General features: G+C 44.3%; 1 protein-coding gene across 4 annotated transcripts in view; it reads left to right on the top strand.

Annotated features, from left to right (window-relative positions):
- Positions 1 to 19893, top strand: part of LOC147461397 (Haloacid dehalogenase-like hydrolase (HAD) superfamily protein) — a 149153-nt gene that overhangs the window by 126206 nt on the left and 3054 nt on the right. For all 4 annotated transcript variants that reach the window (XR_015187589.1, XR_015187590.1, XM_086508960.1 and 1 more), the window contains exon 9: positions 14320 to 14379. Coding sequence is in view for 2 of the 4 variants with exons in the window: in XM_086508960.1 (XP_086365086.1) it covers positions 14320 to 14379 (60 nt within the window). In the remaining 2 variants the exon portion in view is untranslated. The remainder of the gene's footprint in view (positions 1 to 14319; positions 14380 to 19893) is intronic.

A 19893-nucleotide genomic window follows, 5' to 3' on the forward strand; every position in this document is an offset into this window, starting at 1 on the left:
TCTCTCGTAGTTTTTACTGAGAAGTTTTGGAAAGCGCCTTCTCTACCCACTTCTTAACCATAAATTCACCTGGTTGCTGGGGAAGCTTGGCAACCAAAGACTTGGTTTTCATCATAAGTTCTGCAAAAGTCTCCTCTGGCTGGAGCACCATGTTGGCCAACTCATCCAACACCTTCTCCTGGTAGTCACCTGGACTGAAAGCTGCACAGAACTATTGTCTTAAGGTCGCCCAAGTTGCAAAATGGTTCTCTGCAAACTGGCTGTACCATTTGTCTGCTAAGCCATCCAAGGTGGATGGAAAGAGTACCAAATAAGCATCTTCCCTGTTAAGACCACGACCCCTACAGAGAGATACAAACCTCCTTGCATGGTCGTCAGCATCTTCTGAGGAGAGTCCTTTGAATGTAAGGAACTTGATGTTTACCTTAGCCAAAACGCTAGCCAACGGCTCCATGGCCCCTTGTTGAGCCTGTTGCTCTGTAGCCTGCTGAGGCAGAATAGGAGAGAGCTTTACTGCAGAAGCTGATCTGGAAGATGTGGAACCGGAGGGAGGGATGGGTGATGTCGTATGTGGAGGTATGGGTGATGAGGTTGATGGACTTCTAACAGGTTCCAAGGGTTGTCTTCTGTTATAGTACTTCAGAGGGCGCAGTAGTGCGCTTTGACGCTCGACTGACCGCCTTGTATGTGTCATGCAATGACCACCAATCCAACCAACCTTTGGGCAAGAAAACCTTGAACTGGCTGAAGACTGGTCTAGACTCTACTATACCAGGCGTGACTAGACCAGGCTGGACCAGGGACGAGGTCTAGAACAGGGACGAGGACAAGTTGGACCAGGGCGAGGGAACAATTGGACCAGGGCGAGAGAACAGTTGGACCAGGCGAGAGGAGAAGAGTGCAAGGCAAGGTCGGCGAAGCTAAAGGTAAGCGAAGCTATATAGACTCAACTAGCTTCAAGATTTGCACCTCACAAAGTGAGATTTCAGTTGAGGTCCCACCGTGATCGCCAAAATGAGAGCACCTGTAGCGCGGATAATGTGTCGTGCTCTCTACAGTGGGTGGTCCTCAGTGCAATGTGGTGACAATCTCACTCAACAGACTGAACAGAAAGGAATCAATAGACATCAACAGAGCTCACAAAGACACAACAACAGACTAGAACATATGACGCGACTATCTCAAAGACTAATACAGATTCTGGCGTGGCAACACACTCAGCTCTAGCCCAGGACTCACAGGTACAATGGGGGTGTCGAGTTCAGATGTGCAGGGATGGTAAATCAGTGCTCTGTGTATAGACTCACTGCTCTCCACGACGATGCATGGACCAGAGGTGAAGAAGATGTGAAGAAGATGATGATCGTGACCCAACCGCTATTACTCACATGTACCATCATAAAGAGCCACCAACGGCTCATAAATGTCCAGTCAGCTAAGTCTAACTCCAAACTGAGTGGTGGTGGTGACCTGGCCACGATGTCCACTAGACCACCGTCGATACTCTGCCACGTGTCACTCCCCAGCCCAGAGGGTCCGTCCAGTGTGAACAGAACCAACTCTAACAACTGTCCAATTGTCTGTCCTGTGAAGGATAATGTACCGTGAAGGACATTGTAGCCCTACCACAAGCATCCAAGTTTGGGGGACAAATCACTTTTCCCAACTGCGTAGCCAAAAGAGGCAAGAAATGTTTCCAAGTTCGTGGAAATACTGCTATTTCCACCCAAACCGGGCACCTGTGTCGTATCAAACTCTGATAATCCTTAGTAAGTGCCCATGGCAGAACATGTGTCATTTGCATGTTGAAGAACAAAGGCGACATTTCCAACAAACGCGAGCGAGCATCCATGTCTTCCAAAAGCACCTCATAAAACCCGCGTGAACCAAAATACACCCCCGGACTGCTTGTCTTTTCAACAGAAAGTCAACCCACTGACCTACATCTTGCGCTGATCGCATCTTGCCGGGGAAAAACAATATGACGGCATTCAATGCATATTGTGCAACCGGGTCTATCAACTGTTGAACCCGAATAACCACTTCCGTAGCGGGTTGCTGACCTTCCCAAACATCCCGAGCATCCGCAAAATCCTCCAAAAAACACTCTTTAATGATATTTGCAGCATCCATGGAGGAAAGGTCAACCTGTTTACTACGCTTATATACGGCCTCTTCTGCCATGACCAACAAAAGCCCTCCCTATGCAGAGACAACTGTCTACTTCGATTAAAAAACACAGTTTGAACTCCACAAGAGAAACACTCTGTTTTTGGTTTTTGATTTTGTCAATCGTTCTCTATACCAACCTCAGGACTGTACATAAAAAAGGAAAACTCAGCTCTGTTGAAAGCTGAACAAAATGTGCACCACTACCGTTAGCTTGACAGAGTATTTACACTAACCCAAAATCCCTGCAGATAATTACACTGAAGCAGAACTCTGCACTGACGAAAACCTACACACTGATGATCAAAGACTGCAGTCAGCAGAGCACAACTGAGAACCCGAACCTTTGCTGTGCTAGGGTTTGCAAGACAGAATGCGTCACAATCGAACGTGCAACAAGACTGAGACACAAAGCGCAGGAGTCCGCGTGCTAGGGTTTGCAGGCGCAGACAGTTCGCGACCCAGCTGTATACACACACACACATGCGCACTCACACACAGACCGGGCTGACGCAGGCACGGGCGCAAACCTGCAACAACGCGCAGGATACAGGCGACAGAGGAGCAACTCGTAAATTTTTCACCCCCCGCGCGCATGCGCACACACAGAATCCACACGAGTGACACAATGTCACAAACAGGTGACGTAGCATGGCATGGATATGGGGTAGCAGAGCACCCACACACACACACCCCGGTTGGCAGGCCCGTGAAAATGCGGCACCGACACGTGACAGATCTTCGAAATTTACGCTGAGCATGCTGACGTGGCACACTGTACGGACTTCCGTGATCGGCGCCGCTTTTTTGCGCTGAGCTGCTGACGTGGCAGTGCGTACGGAAAAGCTGGCAAAATTCTACGCATGCTGAATTTGGCAGCTTTTGGGGCTATTTGCTTTATTTTAAAGGCTTTTAAACTTGACTACTTTTGGAGCTCTGCTTTTGCGCATCACTTGTAACCTTTAAATACGTGGTTAGGCCCTCACTTCTTAGAGCATCTGGACGCAGAGTCTGAGAGTGAGAACCTTCCCACTCTCTTGTACTTTGAACATAGATTAATACAAAAAGAAATACCGAAAGGGGCGCCAGACTATGGGGCCAATATCTCTAGGCACGGAACTCCGCCGGGCCGTGTAGAATCAATTGTGAATTGTGAACTAATTTGAAGTGAATCTCTGTTGTGTCGCGGTAGAATCTTCTTCTTCTTCTTCTTCTTCTTCTTCTGATAGTTCTTCTAGCTCTTTTGACTCGAGCGAAGAAGACAGGAAAGGGAAAAAGCGAAGCAAAAAGCAAAGCTTCGAAAAGGGCAAGAAAAAGGCAAAGAAGCCTAAGTTTCGCTCACTTTTTGACAGTTTTACAGCGAACTCGTCTTCAGATAGTTCGGACTCCGACGATCACAGATTTTATTGAAAGAAGAAGCACTTTTATAAAGCCAACCAGTATGACTTTCTCGAGGATAAAAGCAAAAAAGTTCGAGAATTTAAAGGTGGACAGTCAGTTAAATTTGATACTTTTTTTGGATTCCGAGACGCTTTGAGGGCTTTGGCCTTCATACAGATGTTTGATATAGCTTTCTTTGGAGGACATTACTCAGAGCACTCCAAGATTCAGAGGGCTACCTCTGACTTCCAGGGAAATGCTCGAACCTGGTGGTCCAGCCGTTCTTTGAACAAGAAAGTGCGAGTTAAATGGCTGAAATTTAAAAGGATTTTTATTTCTTCTTTGTTGACTCGGGAGTATGAACGAGACATACGAACTGCTTAAAATCATCTCCGGATGACCAAGAAAGATACGTTGGACGCATCTTGCGAGAGATTTTGGAGCTCTTTTCTACCCGCTTCTTCATTTAAGAAGATCTCGTTTAAAGAACAGATTGAGCGGTTTAGCTGCAGACTTCCTACAGAGATCCGAGATCACTGCTTAGAACAAAAGTCAGATTCTATTCAAGAACTGACGAGTCCTGCGAAACGGGGCTTTGCCATACATTCAAGCAGTCTGACTTACCCCACAAATGAGATCATGACGCAGGGAACCGAACAGACTTCTAATAATAAAAGTAGAAAGAAGAAGAGTTCCCAAGAAAAGAAAGATAAGGATGCACGACCCCAACTTACTCTTTGGGAGAGAGCCAACTACATCAAAGAGGGGAAGTGTTTTGGATGCGGGGAACATGGGCACATCTCCGCAAAGTGTCCTAAAAAGGCACAGAAAGAACAAGATGAAGAAAGGCTAGAGAGTTCGAAAGCAACTGAGGAACGTGAACAAAAAGGCAAGATAAAAGCAGGACTGGTTCCAGATTGCATGGGTACCGACCCAAGCACGTTTGATGAAAGTACAAAACTTTGCCGAGCTTGGGGCAAAGTGAAAGATCAAGAAGCCCTGATTTTCTTTGATGGAGGAGCCAAGGCCAACTTCATTTCACCTGAATTGGTGGCAATGCTCGAGATTACACCCAATCGGATGGGCCCACAAGCAAAGACAGCTCTAGCGGCACTCGGCAGGGACGTGGCCATTACACGTGTCATTGGCAAAATTCGGTTGCATTGTCATGGGTATTTGGGGCACAAGGACTTCTACATAATGCCCTTGGAAGGTTGTGATGTCCTCTTGGGAGTCCCTTGGTACCATAAGAACAACGCCGTGGTTGATTATCGGGCGAAGAAAGCGTCATTGACTACTGAAAAGGGCCAAACCATTGTACTTGGTGTGAAACTTAAGGGCTAGTCTGTCCCTATTGTATGGACTTCGGCCGTAATGAAATCCAGTTTGTTTGTTTACTCGATCTTTTTGAAAGAGTTGAATGATGAACATAGGACAAATATGTCTGACCTTGATAAAGTACGCCAAGATTTTCTCCACACTCATATGCCGATTGCTTTTCTGAGGGCCTGCCAGGCGAGTTGCCACCAGCTCGTCCTGAGGATCATACTATTGATGTAATGCCTAGAAGCACACCATCAAACCGGCCACCTTACCGTGTGAGCCGAGCCTAGAATGAAGAGATTATTAACCCAATGAAAGACCTCTTGGAAAAGGGTCTTATCCAGCCAAGTACTTTACCTTACTGCTCTCCAGTGTTGTTGGTTTTGAAGAAAGACGGATCTTGGAGAATGTGCATTGATTATAGAGCTCTCAACAAAATCACCATTAAGAACAGATTTTCGATTCCTAGGATCGATGAGGCCCCCTTTAATGTATATTTTAAAGGTTACTAACCTTTGGCCAAGTTCACATTGAACTTGGCCACTAACTTATAAATTGGTCCTATACAAATAATAAAGGGAAAGTGAGTTTCAATTAACTTACTCACTTATTCCCCAGCAACATAGCGTCCCTCTCTCTCTCTCTATCGTTCTGCTAGTGCCTCCTCTCTGGCTGGCCTTCGCCACTCCTCTCTGCACACACACTGCACTTCCTCGCATGCTCTATCACTTGCACACACCGCCGCGCGCTCATCAACTGGTATCAGAGCTCGATTAGGGTTTCCCCCCAAACCTGCAAACGCTGAATTTCAGCCAAGAAGGTCAACTTTCACACGAGATTTTGCAATTTCGTCACCAAAGGACTCGTCCCCGGACACTAGAGAGCTCCCGGCAACCAAAATTGACCTAAAACAAGCTGAAATTAGGTCAAAAACAGGAAATTAGAGGTTTTGCAAATGATGTATTAAGATGTGGGAATACTTTCGCTAAGTCCCCGCTACCCCTAAACACTGAAATTGCCAAAAAAACAAGCCCTAAAACAGGTGTTTTAAGCAAATTTCAGATTTACGCAGGTTTTTGCTAGTGTTTTATGGTGCGGTTACATTGGGGAAAGTGCAAATTGATGCAATCTACGCACAAGCTTTGTACTTTGAACAAGCTTGATGCTAAAGGCACAAAGCTTGATTTTTGTAATGAATGTCAATATGGCAAGCAAGTAGAGCGTTCTTATTACTCTGGTGTCTCTCGTAAATCTTGTGTGCTTGATCTTGTACATTTTGATGTATGTAGCATGCCTACTAAGTCTATGGGTGGTGCATGTTATTTTGTCTCCTTTGTTGATGATCATTCTAGGAAAATTTGGTTTATTTGCTTAATTCTAAGAATGAAGCCTTTGCTGCGTTTAAGAGATTTCATGCATTTGTGACCACCCAAACTGGTAGAAAGCTAAAATGCTTGCTTATAGACAATGGGGGGAGAGTACACAAGTGCTGAATTTAACAAGTTTTGTGAAAATTTGGGCATTAAGAGGGAGCTTACTATGTCGTACAGCCCCTCTTCTAATGGTGTGGCTGAAAGATTCAATAGGACACTTTGTGAGAGGGTGAGATGCATACTGTCCCACAGCTAATCTCTCTCATGGATTTTGGGGAGAAGCTTTGAAAACTGCAGTGCATATATACAATCGATCCCCTCACATGTCTTTGAAAGGTGACATCCCTGAAGAGGTTTGGTCTGGCAAGCCTGATTGATATGATCACATACGCATTTTTGGTTGCGAAGCTTTTGTGCATGTTAGACTTGAGTTGAGGAGTAAACTAGATGCGAAGTCCATTAAAGGCCTCTTCATGGGATATGGTGAAGAAGGCGAAATGGGTTACAGGATTTGGTTACATCAGCTCAAAAGGGTTGTACGCAGCCGGGATGTTGTTTTTAATGAGGCAAGGCTGCTTCAAAACAATTGTGCCTCAAAGAATGACCATAAAAGGGTGAAATTTCAGCATGACCAGCAACCTGTTAGGCCTATTTTTGACCCTCAATATGCACCACAAATGGCTGAAAATGTAGATGATCCAGTGGTGTTTGAGCCAGATGATGTTGGACAGCAAATTGAGGCTCCTGAAGGGCATTTGCATCCAAGAAACAATGCTGAAAATGATGTACAGCAGCCCATTGTTGATGATTTTGTCGTGCCACCTGATGTAAACCCATTGCCGGACCCATTGCCGGATAATGTGGATCATTGGGTGAGGCGGTCTACTCGTCAAAGACGGCATGTGAGGCAATATGACCCCTCTTTGCATTACATTATGTTGACAGATGAGGGAGAGCCTCTTACGTATAACGAGGCAAAGACATGTGAGCACAGCGACAAGTGGGAGCTTGCTATGCAGGAAGAGATTAAAGCTTTGCATGCTAATCATACTTGGGATTTGGTTGAATTGCCCAAAGGAAGGAAGGCTATTCCTAATAAATGGGTGTATAAAATCAAGACTGTTGATGCAAAACCCAAGTATAAGGCAAGGCTTGTTGCAAAGGGATATGTTCAAACGAGGGGCATAGACTTTCAGGAAGTGTTCTCTCCTGTTGTGAAGATGACCACTTTGCGTATATTGTTTGCCATTGTGGCCGCTCTTGATTTGGAAATGGACCAAATGGATGTACATACCGCTTTCTTGCATGGTGATGTGGAAGAAGAGCTTTACATGAAGCAACCCGAGGGTTTTGTTATCCCTGGCAAGGAACATTTGGTATGTATGCTCAATAGAAGCTTGTATGGGCTGAAACAATCATGTAGACAGTGGTACAAGAAGTTTGATCGCTTCATGCTTAAACATGGTTACAAAAGAAGCCATGCAGACCATTGTTTATTTACCAAACATGATGAGGATGGCAGCCCTATCATTCTTGTGCTCTATATCGACGATATGTTGATAGCTGCAAAGAAAAGAAGCACTGTTGATACTCTTAAAGACCAGCTGAAATCTGCGTTTTCAATGAAAGATCTTGGGGCAGCTGAACATATACTTGGAGTGCGTGTTACACGGCAAAGAGACAAGCGCCTATTGTATTTGTCGCAAGAAAAGTACATTGAGAAGGTGCTAGACAGATTTAACATGGCTGAAGCAAAGCCTCTTGGTGTGCCATTACAGCCATATGTCAAAATCTCTAAGGCTGATTGTCCCAAGTCAAAGGAAGAAGCCAATGACATGCAAAGTGTGCCTTATGCTTCAGCTTGTGGTTCACTTATGTATGCTATGGTTGCTACTAGGCTTGACATAGCCCATGCAGTGGGAGTTGTGAGCCGATTTATGGCTAATCCAGGCAGGTTGCATTGGGATGCAATAAAGTCCATTATGAGGTACTTGAAAGGGACTAAAAACAAATGCCTCTGCTATGGTAAAGGACCAATGGAGTTGAAGGGATTTTGTGACTCTGACATGGCTGGTGATGTGGATACACGAAAATCCACAAGTGGCTATGTATTTACTCTTGCGGGAGGTGCTGTTTCATGGTGTTCTAGATTGCAAAAGATTGTTGCAGTATCTACGACAGAGGCTGTATATATTTCAGCTACTGAAGCTTCCAAAGAAGCTATTTGGTTAGCATGCCTATGCAGTGAGTTTGGTTTGCCTGCCAAGGCACCTATGCTTGGTTGTGATAGCCAGAGTGCCATATGTCTGGCAAAGAACGCCATGTTTCATGCACGCACAAAGCATATTGATGTGCGGTATCACTTCATACGTGAAGTGCTTGAGGATGGCCCTATTACATTGGTTAAGGTCCATACATCACAAAATCCAGCAGATGCTCTCACTAAGTGCTTACCCAAAGCACAACATCATCTATGCATAGAGATGGTGGGAGTCACGTAGCTTAAAGGCGCCATTTATGCCTTTAAGTGGGAGGTTGTTGGGTTAAAGGCCCAAATGGCCCCCTTTAATGTATATTTTAAAGGTTACTAACCTTTGGCCAAGTTCACATTGAACTTGGCCACTAACTTACAAATTGGTCCTATACAAATAATAAAGGGAAAGTGAGTTTCAATTAACTTACTCACTTATTCCCCAGCAACATAGCATGCCCTCTCTCTCTCCCTATCGTTCTGATAGCGCCTCCTCTGTGGCTGACCTTCGCCACTCCTCTCTGCACACACACTGCACTTCCTCGCGTGCTCTATCACTTGCACACACCGCCGCGCGCTCATCACGGCGGTTCATTAGAAAGTTTGCAGAAGTTGCTTTCCCTTTCCATATCTTGACACAGAAAGGAGTCCCTTTCTCGTGGGGACCCACAGAGGTGACTGCCTTTCAGACATTGAAAGAGAAATTGACCACAGGACCAGTTTTGACTTTGCCGGATTTGCAGAAGTCATTCGAAGTATATTGTGATGCTTGTGGCCGTAGTCTGGGTGCGGTCTTAATGCAAGAAGGCCATGTCATTGCCTACGAGAGCCGATTGTTTTCAAGGCCGGAATTGACAACACAGATATATGAGAAAGAGCTTTTGGCGGTTATCCATGCTCTTACTCCGTGGCGACATTAGCTACTCGGAGCCAATTTTACGGTTTTTATAGATCATCAGAGTTTACGCTACTTCTTGTCACAGAAATAGCTATTGAAAAAGCAGATGAGGTGGGCAAACATCTTGTCATAGTTTCACTTCCAGATTGTCCCATGTACAGAGACATAAGAACTTGGTGGCGAATGGTTTGTCCCGGAAGCCGTTGGTTCTGGCTATTTCCAGAATACATCATAGAAGCTTCAAGGATATGATCGATCAATATGCCACATATACAGATTTTGCAGATATATTCAGTCGAATATAGAATGGGGAGCTAGTAGCGGGATATTCCATTTTGGATGGCTACTTATGAAGAAAACGATGTTGTGCGTCACATAGCCGTTGAGGGAAAAGGTTTAACCGAATGCCACTGTCCACCATTTATGGGTCACCGCGGCATTGATACCACCTTGAAAGGTGTGGAGAAATACTTCTTTTGGCCAGACTCAAGGAGGAGGTGGACGATTTTGTACGCAGTTGCTTGGTATGCCAGAAGATCAAGTTCGACAGGCATAAAACACAGGTATTCTTACAGCCTTTACCCATACCCACGCGCTCCTAGGAAAGTATTGCTATGGATTTCATTTTTGATCTCCTGAAGACACAGAGTCGGCACAATGGTATCTGGACTGTTATTGACCGATTTAACATGCAAGCTCATTTCATTCCAATGAAGAAGACAGTCAAGCCGGATCATTTAGCGAGATTGTTCATTGCGTAGATATTCAGATTACATGGCATGCCTGAGACAATTGTCTCTGACAGAGATCCCCGATTCACGAGTTTGTTTTGGAAGGCGATTTGGGAGAACATTGACACACGGTTGCAGTTCCCGTCATCTTTCCACTCACAAATAGATGGGCAATCTAAGATTGCAAATTCAGTCGTACTGTATTTATTGAAGTCTTACATTTCGGATCAGAAGACTCAGTGGGAAAAGTATTTGCCCTTGGTGGAATTTGCCTACAATAACACGATACACTATTCGACGGGGAAGGCGCCATTTGAGATTATTGAAGGTGCTCCGAAGGTTCCACCCTTCTTAAGCACGAAAGAAAAGATTTTTGAAGCCGACCAGTACACGAGGGACTTGGACAAAGCTTTTGCCAAGGTCTAGGAGGCTTTAGAGAAATCTCAGGAAAGACACAAAAAGTTAGCAGATCGACACCATCGTGATTTGAAATTAAAGGAGAACGATTGGGTGCTCTTACGTTTTGAGAAGGCACGCCTAAGAAAGAAAAAGCGAAAGGAGCGACTTTTTTCAAATCTTAGCATGAGATACTATGGACCTTTCCAGATAAAAGAAAAGATAAATGATGTCTCCTTTAGAATGAAGCTGCCCGATACTTGGAGGATTCACAATGCTTTTCTTGTGAGTCTCCTGAAGCCTTTTAAAGGCGATGTGCCGATGATGGGGAGCCAGATGAGCAACCCGAAGTGGAGGAAAACGAGGAGATACTCGTTCCAGAACAGATATTGGCACATAAAGATAGAAAGATAAAAGGTAAAGCGATAAGGCGGTTCTTGGTTAATTCAAGAACTATCCCGCATTGGATGCGAAGTGGATGGAGGAGGAGGACCTGGCAGATACTCCTCAGATTGTAAACCTGTACCTTGAAGCATTCGGTTTAGCATTGTCTACTCCGATAGAACCCCGACTTCAGCATGGGCGAATCTACTGCAGCGGGTTTGCACAAGAGGGGAGTCACTCTGCTCCTTTGTCAACAGATTGCCCTGATATTTTGATTTGATATAAAGTTACTGATGTCCCATTTGGGTTTAAGGGATACTGTCAGCTGACAGTATTCTGCTGTAATGACTTTAAGACTTGGAATTCCTGATAATATGATACTGATTTGTACTTGACTTGTTTAAGTGCAGGAACTGATAGACGAAATGACTGCAGCATTTCAGTCTGATAAATCTCTGTAGACATGATTGCAATAAGGATGAGTCAATCGGGCATCTGAGAGGTCCCGACTGGATCTTGATGCGATTGCTAAATACGTTGCCGATTAATCATGGTCTGAGATTGGAATGATTGTTGAATGTGATTTGCCATGTGATGTCCTGTGATGTCAAGTGATGTCCTGTGATGTAACTGTCGATTGGTACATGTGCTAGATGTGTTCTTCCTACCGCGTCGGTACTAATAGTCAGTGTATGTTAAAACAGTTTATGGCCTCTGTCTATTTTGCAGGCGTAATTGAGGGCGATTACAATGCTTTCAAGAGGGGGGGTATGTCACAAACAGGTGACGTGGCATGGCCTGGACATGGGGCAGCAGAGCATCCACACACACCCCACAGCTGGCAGGCCCAAGAAAATGCGGCAGTGACTTGTGGCAGATTTCCGGAATTCACGCTGAGCATGATGACATGGCACACTGGGACTTCCGTGATTTGCGACGCTTTTTGTTTGTTACACACAAAGTGACGGAGTTCCACCCCTAGACGGTAGTGGTGCCAAAGACTAGCACCCCTTTCGGTATTTCTCTATTATTGATTTGCAAAAGTATAAAGCTTTGGGACTCTCCTTTGCTTCTCCTTGCGGTAGCATCCAGAGAGAGACCCTTTAGTACATACGCAAAACTATACATGAAAAGATGCTCTCCTAAAAGCCCTGGAAGTCAAAAAGCTAGCGCCCTTTGGGGCTCGCCGGTACGACACTGCCACATCATCAACTCAGTGCAAAACGTGGACAGCCACGCAGTTGCTGTCACATCATCATGTTCTACACAAATTAAATTGTATTTTATGCGTGTGTGTCTCTTTGTGGCATATCTGGCATGCAATCGAGGACTTTTGCGATTTCAAAAGGGGGGTATTTCACGAGGTTGTGACTATCACTAACTTTATTTGTTGGTTCCTTCCCTTGATTATTATTTAATTTTTGGGACCCTCTTTTTGCAGTCACAAATGGACGGACATTGTGTGGCCAGTGTGAAACGGCTGATGGGCGAGAGTTTCACTTGCAACAGTGAAGGCCCGATCACCACGAGATGGTTGGTACAATCGTCACTGAAATCCGAGTAGTAAAAGGATGGCTAAGCTGAGTTAAAATCATTTAGGCCCCTTGGCAGGACTTTACGTTGGTGGGTACTACGAAATTAAACCAATAGGAGTAAAGTGGACACATGGCAGTAGAAAAGCAACCTGTAGGCCAACACACACACTCCAGAAGCTCATCCCAAGATGGGGCGCCCAATTTTGAGTAGGGGCTGATTTTTGGAGCTCATTGTGAACTACAGTGTGTGTGTGTGTGTGTGTGTGTGTGTGAGTAGTGGGTGTTGGTGATCACATCTTTAATGGAAAGCTTGCCTTCTCCCTTGTCTCATGTAGCGTGATGAATTGCTCTCATGCATCTCTCTCCCCCCTTGCACATATGGTAATGCTCCACTAGTTGGGCTTCTCAGATGACCATGTACAGTTTTGGGGGGTTTATGCACGTTTGCCAAGGAAAGAGCCTTCTGAACAAGAACTAGATTAGCTAATTGCTAATCCCCCACAGGCACACACAGTTCCATCGTGAAGCAATGCAAAAACGGAGAGTTTTCTCACGTGAAAACTCGTCCAATTTACAAGGAAGCTGTCCTGTTGCATGCGGAAGCACTTAAGACCTGCGTAGACATGTTTGCTCTGCTCAAAACGATCCTAAGTAGAAAATTACAGCCTGCTGTGTTTATTTGCAGGTTTAGAATTTTGCACCTAAACTGCAAGGTAACATCAAGGGAGTCTCGGGAAACAAGGCTTTGGGCACTTGAGAGTGACCAAAACAGGGAATTACAGCATGCTGAAATTGACGTGCAACTCACCAAAAAGCTACCAAAATGCAAGGGAAATTGTCCTAGACGTCTACTTTTGAGCTAAGGGGTTTTGGCATCATTATGTTGTCAAAATTGGGTCAAAAACTTGCAATTACAGCCCTTGACAGGTTTGGACAGCTTGGTAGGAGTTAGGTGAAAGTGTTCGGGTCGTTTATTTTCAATAAGAATAAAGAAATACCAAAAGGGGCGCCAGTCTTTGGGGCCTACAGGGTGCTACTTGGGGGCGCTCTAGCTACCAAGTCGTGAAGTGTCTTGTAGTGCTGAATTCCAATCACACGTTTATTCGTGCAATTGCTTTGTGTCATAAAGTACAGGTAAAGTTAATCAATGTAAAGATCGGGTGAAAGTCAAAGTTTACCATCCTCTAGTGAGGTTACAGGCCGGTTTCACAAACTGTGAAAAGGAATTTTTCCCAAGCATCTCTCTCATGTAATTACTTATGGGGAGGGATCGAATAGAAACATAGAGATAACTGGAATCTACACACTTGACAACACTCACTTATAAACTTACAAGGGATGCCCAAAAGCTTAAGTCCTAAAAGCACTTGATTCCCAAAAGCATTTGCATGTAAAAGCTAGTGCCAAAATTCTTTTTCTTCTTCTAGGTTTTAGGCCTCTTGGCCGGTTCCTGCAAAATTCAGTCAAGTTAGCTTAAGACCCGAACGTCACTCAGATGTCCTAGCACGATGTAGATGACATTCAGATGCAAATACCATGTAGAGAGAACTGATCATGGCATAGAGGATTCCAGCTTGACCATGAGATTGGCATGGACCACCTTCCTAGGGAGAGGGAAACATGCAATCGAAAACATGGCAAACACAATCAGTAAAATGATGACATGTAGAAAAACCCCCTTGAGAAAATGCAAAGATTAAATGCAAAAAGGTGGGGCATAATGATGGGCACAAACTGACTGCATGCACACACACATGCATACAATTTATGTTTTGTATCACTTGTTTTATTTATTTATTTTTTAGTGCATGTTACTTCTGTGTATGTGTGTTCAAAATGTGCTCAACTATGTAATGAGGCACTTTAATTTTCTTTGCAGGCTGCCGTAGGTGCTGGCATGAATTGCATAATCTCATATACATCCTCTACTGCTGAACAGGTGAATTCTCTATATTCTTTCTTGAGTAGTTCACATTATTTTTTTAGTAGCATATTGACTTTGAAACTATATCAAGAAAAAATAATATTAACCTTAAAAAGCGGAAACTTTGAGTATACAAATTCGGACTGACAGGGTCAGCAATGCAAATTGTATTTTTTGAAGACAACACAAGAGTGTACAAAAACGTGAAGGAAGCCAAAAACATCTTAAAACATAAGCAGAGAAGTTTTTAGGCTAGAGGGAGGTAGGAAGCCAGGCACATTTATAGGCCTATTCTTTTTCCCCAGCACAAAAAGCAAATGTCACTCAGGTCTCGGATTACTTAGTCAATACTATGCACGATAAAGCTGACGGTTGTATTGTCGAAGGTAGCAAAACAACATATGTCCTCATGGGATACGGGCGTACGTGTGATAAATACTTTGGAGGTAGCCGGAACTAAATATAGTTGGTAGGTATTCAAGGCGGAAAGTCCTCAGGAAAAGAGCCTTGAATGGTTGCGAGTAAGCATCTAGGTTATTTGTGCCCTTGTCCACCTTGAATAAGTTTGTGAAGCTTGCAATGCTACTGATTGGAACGGTGTGCGCCCAAAAACCTCTAAACGCTCATGTGTAGCCGCCCTTAGATAGCCAAGTCCAAGTAGGACTCTCCCATGCGTCCATGTGTAGCCGCTTTTGGGTAGACAAGTCCGCCTAGAACTCGGCTACAGGCCATTGAAATCTGGCCACTGGCCAAGGACCACCGGCCACCGCACGGCCTTTTTCCGATTATCTTTCGGCCACCATCTGGCCAAGATATTCCGGCAAAAAGGAACATTCCAGCGAATAAAAGTTGGCCGTGAATTTACCTCGTACCATCCACGATCACAATTAGAGATCTCATTAGCATGCGAAATTGGAATTCACCAAATATATGTGCACCATTGGCTTCTCCTCGTATGGAGGCCTTACAAATTGTGCATCAATTATTGTGGTGGCAAAACTGAGAGAGGTGGGCATTGCAAGTATACCAACACCCCTCCCTCAATGAACACTCGAAGATGCTCTATGTTGGCCGTGTGCCAACTCCAAGTTGATGAAGATGTCAAAGTAGCTTGTCTTTTCGAAGAGCTTTGGTGAAGATATCTGCACAATTATCTTCAGTAGGACAATACTCTAGCTTTACAAGTTCAATCAATTAGCTCTCGAACATAATGATACTGAATCTCAATATGCTTTGTGCGTGCATGGAAGACCGGGTTCTTGGCGATCATCATGCAACTCTGGTTGTCGCATTGAAGTGTTGTTGTTGAATCAAGAGAAATACCTAAGCCCACTTTGGTAGTGGCTTTTCCTATGATGCTACAACAGGTTGGTTAGATTTATTTGAGTTTTCATCATCAGACGACTCCTCTTGATTTTTTACATGACTTTGGTCTGGCACATGGTGAGTTATTTCTTCATTTGATGAGAAAGTGAATCTAACTTGGTTTCTCCACGGCATGTGGCCCTTCTTCAAATACCACATCCGACTGGTGAGTATTTTCATTGCCTCTGGATCATAGAGTCTATATGCCTTAGACTCAGTCTATATGCCTTAGACTCTTCACTGTATCTGAGAAATACGCACTTCTTGCTTTTGGCTTCTAACTTTGTTCTTTGTGAATCAACAATTTGTGCATAACAGAAACACCCAAATGTTTTGAAATGCAAGACCGAAGGTTTCTTACCAAAATATGCTTCTTAAGGCGTTTTCCCTTTTAAAGCCTTTGTGTAGCTTCGATTGAGAATGTACACTGCTATACTTACTACTTCGGTCCAAAAGCAATCTGGCATATCCTTGGCTTTGAGCATGCACTTGCCATTTCTACCACCGTCTGCGAATTGCGACGCTCCACAACTCCATTGTGGTGTGGTGTGTAAGCTATAGTAATGTCACGTGCACATCTAACCCAATGTGTACGTGGACAAGCTACTTCATGACAGGGGTTCAGTTCAGTTCAATCAATCTAGCCTAGGAAGTGTTCTGGCACCTTTGTGAGTCTGTTCGCAGACCGTGCATGTCCAGACACTTAGAGTAGATGCATATCCTCTGGTTGCACACAGCATGATCATCAGGATTACAGTCAGAACCCATCAGGAGCATTTTTACATTGCATAGACTTATTTTCCTATTTTAGCCATGTTTCACTTATTATTATTAAGTGACTTTTGTTGGGAAACTGGGTAAGGCAATTTGACAAGCAAGCTAGTGCTAGCATTTCTGGCAGAAGAGGCAGCAGGGACCTGGCGTCCAACAGAGCACCTTCTCAGCAAGACTCCCCGGCAGGCCAACCTAGCGTTATCAAGCCTAGCGTTTTTTATCAAGGACAGCCTAGCGGTTTTGGATCCTTCTACAAGCGCCAGCAAGCAGCAATATTCAGCCAGCATTTTTGCAGTTGCTGAAATTGCGTTTTTCAGCCTACTGTAACTGCGTTTTTCAGCATGCTGAATTTCGATTTTCAGCCCTACTGTCCAGCGTTTCCAGCAGACAAAACCAACGTTTGTTCAGCAGATGGAACCAACGTTTTCAGCCATGTACACCAGCGTTTTCAACCCCTGAAACCAACGTTTTCAGCATGTCGTTGTCGCATCATCGTCATCGCCGTTGTCACCGACACAGAGTCAGAATTCAGCAGATAAAAGATTTTCAGATTTCAGCCCGTCTCGCCGTCGTCCTCATCATCGTCGACATTGTCGGAAGTCCATTGCATTGCAATCAATAGTAGACCACTCTCACCATAGAGAGTGGGGCCTTTGGAGGAGGGTTTGACAACATTCTGGTGTCGTATTCTTCTCTCTCTATCTCTCAGTCTCACCACCTTCATTCACAGTGTTTATCCACTTTGTTTGTGATCATTTACACTCTCTCACTAAAGGAACGGAAGGCTTCCGTTCTCTGCCTTCCGTAAGTAAAAGGAACCCTTGAGCACAGTTCGAAGCACTCATCTTGAGCAAAGTTCAACATTCACTTCCGTTGCACCTTACAAGTAAGGTGAGGTTTTATGCCATGCTCGTTGCAGACTACAGTAGTTGTTAAATTCATTTGAGATGGATTCTCCTCCTTGATCTGTGCGAAGCTTCTTCATCTTCTTTCCTGTTTCATTTTCTACAAGCTTTTGCCACATTTTAAACTTTACAAAAGCTTCAGACTTCTCACGAATGAAATACGCCCACATCTTTCTACTAAAGTCGTCGACTACGAGCAAAAAGTAGAAAGATCCACCTAAAGCGGACGTAGACATTTTACCTCAGAGATCCGCATGTACCAACTCTAGAGGAGACTGAGCTCGATTACTACTCTCTTGTGGAAATGCCTTTCTTTGTTGCTTGCCCATCATGTAAGCTTCACAAACTTCATTCATATCTGAGATTTGAGACGTGTGCGACCATTCAAGATTTCTGCATTCTTTTAGGGCAGCAATGCTTAAGTGACCAAATCTCTCATGCCATGTACCTTTTTCTATATAACAGCATGACCCTTCTTGTCACAGTAAAAACAGCTACCTGAAAATTTCCTCTTCTTGGGCTTCTTCTTAGAGGCATTTGACGTAGTCCCCTTGCCTTTTGCATTGGCTATGAAGACAGCATCACCTCCACCATCCCTGGTCTTGAGTCGTAGCTCCTCTTTAAGCAACATTGCACTCAGTTCTTCAAACATAAGAGGAGTTGGACAAACCCGAGTGTTGAGTGTCGTAACAAGACCATCATATCTTGCCGGAAGTATGCGAATGCAGCTTCGAGCTAAATCTTCCGAAGAAATAGCCACACCAACAGCAGCTAATTGATCTTATCCGCTTAATAAAGGCCTCCACCTTCTCTCCGTCAGCTAGTTTCTCAGCAGTAAGCTTATTTTTCAAATTTTGAATTCTAGTGTGATTGTGCGCCTCATATTGGCAAGCCAATATGTTCCAAGCTTCATGTGCTTTAGTGGTATGTTGAACCAAAGTGAGGACAGAATCACTTACACACATGACGATGGCACATAATGCATCTGCATTCCTTCTTTTCCAGGCATGTAGAAGAGTAGCATCCAGGGGAATGAGAAGACTTGGATTTGCCTGGATCAATTGTATCCGTAGCTCCGGGTCTACACCATTTGGCCCGAGCACCGTATCTAGCAATTTGTACGATTCTAAAATTGAAAAGTTTGAATTTCCACAATGTGTAGCTGGTGCCATCAAGCTTTCCTTCGGTGAAGGCTGGTGGACAAATGCGAAGCGGAGTAGCACTGGCAACAGCACTTGAAGACGTCGACATAATTGATTTTGCAAAGTAATACAAGTACTTCTCGTACTTTCTTAGCGACGAGCACCTAGTGCCCTGATACCATGTAAGAAATGCAGAATACAATAAGGATCTAGTAGCAAGGAGAGTAGAGAGAGATGCGATGCAACGTAGATCAATGGCAAATCAAAAACTTAGATTACCACACTCTTACAAAGTGATGGTGTCATCCACCTATGCGCTCTCAAGGTAAAGCTTAGATGGCGATTTAGACAACTAGAGCAAGTAGAAAATACAAGGGGCCAACAATCCTTCAACAAGGATGTGCGTGTGTCTGTCAAGTTTGCACACCTCTATAGTGCTAAAAATACTCATGGAGAAGACCTCCTTATATAGATGTAAGAGAGCCTCTAAATGCTCGTGTGTAGCCGCCCGTAGATAGCCAAGTCCAAGTAGGACTCTCCCATGTGCCCATGTGTAGCCGCTTTTGGGTAGACAAGTCCGCCTAGAACTTGGCCACCGGCCGTTGAAATCCGGCCACCAACCAAGGACCACCGGCCACTGAACGGCTGTTTTCCGATTGTCTTCCAGCCGTCGGCCGGCCAAGATATTTCGGTGAAAAAGGAATATCCCTTACAAACTGTGCAGCAATTATTGTGGTGGCAAAACTGAGAGAGGTGGGCATTGCAAGTATACGAACAATTTTCAAAGATACATCAAGAACTAATGCAAAGGACATAGCTGATGTGGCAGTTTTTATGTGAGGGCTCGCAGATTTTTGATGCCAATTATAATAGGAGATGCTTTTGTGGGCTTTTGAGTACGGTTGTAATCACCAGATATTTCAACTTCTTATGGCCGGTACTTTTAATAGCAAGTGATTTTTTAAGTGCCTTTGGGGGCCACGTGCCTATAAGTAAGAGGCCAAGGTGCTCATCGATCTGAAGTGTGTGTGGTTATGTTGGGCAACTGTAATCCCAATAGTCATTTAACATAATATAGAAAAAAACGGCCAGGGGCACCTAGTTGAGGGGCCAGCATCTTTAGGAGTAGAACTTTGCCACTCTATCTCTTCTATAATGTTATTTGAAGCCAAGTTCATCTCATAAAAATCTTGTCCAGAACTGCAACAATTTGATATTGAAGCAGCACCTGCTAGCCATCAGGAACACCAGGATGTGGAAGAAGTTGAGGAATAAGAAGGCTTTAAAGACGTCGAGGAAATAGAGGAAGTGGACGAGGATGCTGACAAAGAGCAGTTCCACAT

Source organism: Adiantum capillus-veneris, chromosome 3, assembly GCF_014529385.1.
Source record: "Adiantum capillus-veneris isolate H3 chromosome 3, ASM1452938v2, whole genome shotgun sequence".
Lineage (NCBI taxonomy): Eukaryota > Viridiplantae > Streptophyta > Polypodiopsida > Polypodiales > Pteridaceae > Adiantum > Adiantum capillus-veneris.